Consider the following 6,581-nt stretch of genomic DNA (forward strand, 5'->3'; position numbering starts at 1 on the left):
CCCCCCCCCTCCACACACACGCACGCACACACACATACCCCCCCCCTCCACACACACTATATGTCATAGTAGCGCTATATGCGCAGACTCGGACATGCGAGCCCCGATGCGGTGGTTAAGCATCAGTATGGATCGGTGGTTAGCAGCAGCAGAGCTTCTTAATGGCAATGATTACTGCATGGGCGCCGGGGCGCAGTAGATGTAACGCGGCTGGCCGAATATGAGAATAATCAGCTTTGCGCATCACGATCAGCGCGGCGTGCCAAATGCGAGAGCCGGAGCCAGAGATAATCGTTGAAACAATATTTACTGCAGCGGATTTACACACTGGCAATCAATATTAATTAGCCATCGCCTGCCTCCGGCTTGAGAAAACCACCGAGATGATACCCGCGAACGGATATGGATTCTGATAGCATCTCTCTCGCGGACGTGGGCACGTCTGATATGGAGTGATGAGAAACTGGAGAAAAGTATTACGAGACGATCGGTGTACGGACATATAGCGAAGACCTATACGGGCGATAGTATACTACATCATTATTACCCGCTGATATATGGGCGCGTACGGCCATGTGCGTGGCCGTTCATGTCTTTGTGTTTGTGTGTGTGTGTGTGTGTGAATGTGTGTGTGTGTGTGTGTGTGTGTGTGTGTGTGTGTGTGTGTGTGTGTACGACGCATGTGTGAGTGTGTGTGCGCGACCACGTGGGTGTGGGCGCGTACGTGGGTGTGTGCGCGCGCGTTTGTGTGTGTGCGCATGTGTGTGTGCGTGTGCGTGTTCGTGCGCGCACGTTTCTGTGTATAAAACATGACGAGAAAGTTGTAATCATATATTGTGAAGCCATATTTCGTATGATGATAATTTTTAATGAAAGCTACCCTAGCGTACATGACACGTGTACTCAGAACACTTACAGGGTGACATTGGTCGAAGCATATTCTGCATTGGCACTCATAGTATACGTTCTCGATGTCAGGGAACTTGAATGCCTTAAACCTGAAATAAAGCGCACGGTTACGTCACTGGTTCCAATATTCAACACTGAACTCAATCGTACGTGAATCACGTGGTGACACTCTAATTTATCAAATTCACGGTGTGTGAAATACGGAGGGTGAACAGATTTGATTATCCATGTATTAATTACCATTTACGCACAACAACTCTCCACGACATGTCTCTCACGATAAAACATCCAGTGATAATTTTATATTCAATCGGGTACACAATTTAGGTGTAAGCAATCAGTTATTGTGTGATATTGTGCTATTTGAGTGCTTGCTTTCTACCTCTTAAATCTTACCTGGCGAATGCCATTGTCCTGTCATCGATAATGTCTGTTCTCTTCTCCTGCTGCCCTATAATCTTTCGATTAGCTGAGCATCTACAAGGAAACGTGCATAATTTTTAATAATGAAATCCATCATATCATATTATCTGTAATTATGTACTACCGATAACATATATTTAATCAGGGGTGAATAAAAGCAATCAACCACTAATTTCATATATTATATTTATGACGATATTTAACTTGCCATCATTAAATTTCTTATTTGGAAATACTTATTGCCGTTATAACTGGTAAACTCCATAATCAGATAGATAATCTTAGTTAGAATGTTAAGAAGTATTACCTAGTTATATGGAAAAAAAACAACAACAACATGTATATAACATAAATATCAATAAATATAATAGTAGCAGATCGGCTCGAGATTTATATATGATAAGTAATGGCTACATTCGCAGTAGAATCTTGTTAATAGCAAGACACGTCGACGAGCTACTGTTTATTCAGCACGATACGATGGTGTCTGCAATCTTCTATGTGCCGTAGTCTGTATCAAAACCAGGCGACAGATGGCGAGATGGACACGGGCGATTTCTTGCCCACTGCTTAGCTATAGAACGATTGGTCACGTCACAGTAGACAGAGAATGGGAGATTTTTCCTTTTAATTCCGTGATAGAGTTGTTGTATTTACCCGTTCTCGTCGATGAGCTGAATGCGGTTCATTCCCATTCCGTCGTGAGCGAAGCAATCAAAGACAGACACGTCGAAATGCTCTGTGGACATATACGACGGTAACATGAGCAAATATTTCTGCTAAGCTTCTTGCATATCTACGCAAGCTCAGAATTCGGTAAAAAGAGGTGAGGAATTGCTCAATAACACGTTCCAACTGATGATGTCGATCGGTAGATGATATACATCGGTCGGTTATTCATAGATATATCGATCAGTTATTGATTAATCAATCGATAGATCGATTGCATTGGTATTTATTACCGCTATCCATGAGAGTAACGACGAGCGTCGCCAGCGCGCCTATTCTCAACTCGCTGGCGTCTGTACCGATGGGCGATTCTCCCTCGATCACGCTCATGAAGCACGTGGGTACGCCCATCTCTGACGTCACTTCCTGCAGCTGAAGCATCCTACATAACGTCAAAAGACACGCGTATCGATCAATGCGGTTCGCGCGAACTTTCAATTTTCACCTTTGGAATTCTTCCAATTGGAATTCTTCCAAACGATGTGTTATTATCTATAGTGGACGTATATCGGTTACAATGAGCTCCATACGTAAGATACCTATAGAAATAAATGTGATATAATGTGTGAGTATTGTGTGCAGAGGAAATGTGCGAGAGGGCTTACTAGTACGCCGTGCGATGTTGTAGTCAAAAGCGCTGACGGTGAGTCATTTAAAAGCTTGTGTAAATATTTAGTACGAATACTGGCCAGACTTAACTGGTGGGCATTATATTATTACAGCAAGTTTTCAGCATGTGTAGGAGCGTGTTCTTCAATACGCGCCCGAGTGCGTCTGTGCAAATATGCTTGGTATACGTATCCAGGACAGGCCATGACTAATAAGTAATAATTATGTAGGAGAGTACGAGTTGAATATGTCTATAAGCTCCTGATATCGACGTTTTATTCCAGTCGTATTTATACATTGTGCATTAATAAAAAATATCGTGAAGGAAATAGACGCGAGCTACTCACGGTACACCAAATCCGTAGCGGACGGTTTGCTCGACTGCTCCGGCGAAGTCGCAAGCCAGCGCGATCGCCTTGTCCCACTCCTCTATCACTCCTAGCTCGGCCTCATTCATCACCACGATCGAGTTCTTGTACGACACGGTTCCACCGTATTCGTCTACCTGTTTCACCGGGGGGCATTTGAAACACGTTACATATAAACCTGAAGCACAGTCTTGTATTAAAATACTGCCTATTGCTCGTATTTCACCTTTGCGCAAATTGTGTAACGCGTTGGGCGAGTCGATTAGGCCTAGCTATTTACTGTAATAGATATACGCGCGTAACTGGATTTGTGATAAAAATTCATGTAAATTACGCGAATAACGCATAAATTCTTCAATGTTGTTATCGAATTTAAACAATTACGTTATTACTTTCGTCAATTCATGTGATTCTTTCCGTCGGAGACAAACTTTGAGCTTGCGCTACAGCTAACGGATTCGTCGACGTGTTTCCACATGATGGTCAACCATGTTTGTAATTCCGAAAGTGATCGATGTTATATTTGCAACTGCCTTAAAAGACCAACAGCGTCAATCTCCTGTATCCGTGAGGAATGGGTTAGCTTGCGTGCTAGCCTGTGGCGTTTAACGCCGTCAGCTTCCCACGCTGTATTTGGGTGCGCTGCACCGCGATTCCCACCGCAATAGGTTAATCGGGGTTAATCGGACGGAACGGTTATCGGACACACGAGACACACTTACGCCATTCTTAATGGTTGTGCCGCAACCGTCAAGCGGCAACGATATCGTCACTTGGCGGCCGTTGTTACCCCTAATCCTGCACTGGTCGACCTTAAAGTTGCCCTTGGCGTACACGAGTCCGTCAAAGTTCTTTGATAGTGTCACGGTGGCGGTGATGGTGTTGCTTTCACGGTCGCACGTGACAACGGCGTCTGCATAAAACATTCAGAACTGTCGTAATTATAATTTGAGCCTTAAAATACTTACAATAGTAAAAAAAAAAAAATCACGTTTTGTTTATGGAGAAACACAAGATTTGTCCACGTGACGAATTATGATAATCGTAGTTGTTCGTGTTACGTGAACGTAGTGATATATAATATAACAATTTTTAATATTTAAATAATAGTTAGAGTAGTTTATATTTATTATTATGTTATTCATTTATTAAGTTATTATTTTTGTATTGGTAAGTGATTCATCCAGCAACGCTAACCCGAATATAGAACAAGCAGACGCGAAGGACCTAAATACAAGCATGCATACGCTAATGTAGAATACATAAAGCTACATATTTGCGCACCGGTTATAGTTTGCTTTCCTTCGGCGCTGCTCTCCACCTTGAATTCTGCATCGCCGCCAATGACCAGGGCAGCTAATCCGCTCGCAGGGGGTCTCTCGACGCCGTTGATGAAAATGGTTCCCCTTCCGCCATCGGCATCCGGTGTCTTCGGCACCAAACCGACGGACACCAGCTGCGAATCGTCCGTCCCCGAGCCCTGCCCGCGGCCGGACTGACCACTGCCGGACTGACCACGGCCGGACTGACCACTGCCGGACTGACCACGGCCGGACTGCCCGCGGCCGGACTGACCTTGGCCGGACTGCCCGCGGCCGGACTGACCACGGCCGGACTGACCACGGCCGGACTGACCACGGCCGGACTGACCACGATCGGGACGGGGACCCCGCGTGGCCGAGGTGAACGGATTGAACAGCTGGAAGTTGCGCGACGGGGGTGTCGTCGTTGGCGGCGGCCTGGGCCTAGTGAAGCCTGGAACAACCTCGACCTGCTGGCCGTCATCTGGACTACCGATGCTCAGCCGAGCATCGTCGCCCGTGTTTGCCCCGATGCCGCCGGCGGGGTAGACGGGGATGCCTACCGTGCCGCGGCCTGGCTCACCGCCGGCCAACGACTCGCCAGAATTGCCCAGATTAGCTTGAACCGTTATAGCATTGCCAGTCTGACCGTAGTTGCCACCTGTTTGACCAAAGCCGCTGCCTGTTTGACCAAAGCCGCTGCCTGTTTGACCAAAGCCGCTGCCTGTTTGACCAAAGCCGCTGCCTGTTTGACCAAAGCCGCTGCCTGTCTGACCAAAGCCGCTGCCTGTCTGTCCAGCGCCGCTGCCTGTCTGTCCAAAGCCGCTGCCTGCCTGTCCAAAGCCGCTGCCTGTCTGTCCAGCGCCGCTGCCTGTCTGTCCAACGCCGCTGCCTGTCTGTCCAAAGCCGCTGCCTGTCTGTCCAACGCCGCTGCCTGTCTGACCAAAGCCGCTGCCTGTCTGTCCGACGCCTCTGCCTGTCTGACCAAAGCCGCTGCCTGTCTGTCCGACGCCTCTGCCTGTCTGACCATAGTTGCTGCCTGTCTGTCCAGCAGTGCTGCCTGTCTGACCATAGTTGTTATCAGTCTGTCCAAAGCTGCTGCCTGTCTGTCCAAATGTGCTGCCTGTCTGTCTAACGCCGCTGCCTGTATGCCCAAATGTGCTGCCTGTCTGTCCAACGCCGCTGCCTGTCTGTCCAAAGCCACTGCCTGTTTGTCCAGCGCCGCTGCCTGTCTGACCATAGTTGCTATCAGTCTGTCCAAAGGTGCTGCCTGTCTGTCCAAAGCCGCTGCCTGCCTGTCCAAAGCCGCTGCCTGTCTGTCCAAAGCCGCTGCCTGCTTGTCCAAAGCCGCTGCCTGTCTGTCCAGCGATGCTGCCTGCCTGACCGTAGCTGCTATCAGTCTGACCAAAGTTGTTACCCGACTGTCCAAGAGTGGCCAGCCTTGCCTGGCCTCCATCTTGCCGTCCTCCGTTATCAGTGATTTCATGCAGACCTATGCTCTCCTTCGAACTCGTCGGGAACACGATGAATGAACGCTTTTGTTCTCCCGCTGTTCCGGCGGACGCCTCCTGCGTGTGTCCGTAAGGCAGCAGACCGCCCCGTTCCTTATTCATATCTATCGGACCGAACCGATGATGCATTCTGATGTAACCCTCGTCTTGTCCGCCGGTCACCCTGTCGAACGCTGAGACGGCCCTTCCGGCTCCGAAACTGCTCATGCCACCGTAGACCTGCGGCGTGGATTCACTGCCACTGAGATATTGGCCCTGTCCGAGATTACTCGCGCCTGAATTGACTTGGCCGAGTTGCTGGTATGAATCTGGCTGAGGCGAGAGACCCGCGTTCTGTGCGTTTCCCAGGCCGCCAGATCCAAATGAAATCGCGGGACCGTTATAGGATGCTGCGGGTATGGAAGCATCAAGGCCTCCAGGTTGGACTCCATATGTAATACTGGGACCATTGTAATCCTGAACGTTGTTGGCCAGCTGCTGGTTTCCGGCATTAACACCAACCTGGTAATCACCGCCCTGTCCTATCTGACCCTGGTAACCGCCGCCCTGTCCTATCTGACCCTGGTAACCGCCGCCCTGTCCTGTCTGACCCTGGTAACCGCCGCCCTGTCCTATCTGACCCTGGTAACCGCCGCCCTGTCCTGTCTGACCCTGGTAACCGCCGCCCTGTCCTATCTGACCCTGGTAACCGCCGCCCTGTCCTGTCTGACCCTGGTAACCGCCGCCCTGTC

The 6,581-nt window shown here is 49.1% G+C and overlaps 1 protein-coding gene across 11 annotated transcripts in view; it reads right to left on the reverse strand.

Moving 5' to 3' along the window:
- Positions 1–6,581, reverse strand: part of LOC106817744 (filaggrin-2-like) — a 23,708-nt gene that overhangs the window by 1,946 nt on the left and 15,181 nt on the right. For 3 of the 11 annotated variants that reach the window (XM_014822431.1, XM_014822428.1, XM_014822429.1), the window contains 8 exons: positions 5,400–6,581; positions 4,323–5,210; positions 3,761–3,951; positions 3,018–3,175; positions 2,295–2,443; positions 1,990–2,071; positions 1,306–1,386; positions 917–998 (listed from right to left, as the gene is read on the reverse strand). The exon at positions 5,400–6,581 is cut by the window's right edge and continues 1 nt beyond it. In XM_014822431.1, coding sequence (XP_014677917.1) covers positions 917–998; positions 1,306–1,386; positions 1,990–2,071; positions 2,295–2,443; positions 3,018–3,175; positions 3,761–3,951; positions 4,323–5,210; positions 5,400–6,581 — 2,813 coding nt within the window. The remainder of the gene's footprint in view (positions 1–916; positions 999–1,305; positions 1,387–1,989; positions 2,072–2,294; positions 2,444–3,017; positions 3,176–3,760; positions 3,952–4,322; positions 5,211–5,399) is intronic. The other 8 variants (XM_014822435.1, XM_014822434.1, XM_014822433.1 and 5 more) reach the window with 8 other exon arrangements.

Source organism: Priapulus caudatus, unplaced genomic scaffold (genome assembly GCF_000485595.1).
Source record: "Priapulus caudatus unplaced genomic scaffold, Priapulus_caudatus-5.0.1 Scaffold1848, whole genome shotgun sequence".
Lineage (NCBI taxonomy): Eukaryota > Metazoa > Priapulida > Priapulimorpha > Priapulimorphida > Priapulidae > Priapulus > Priapulus caudatus.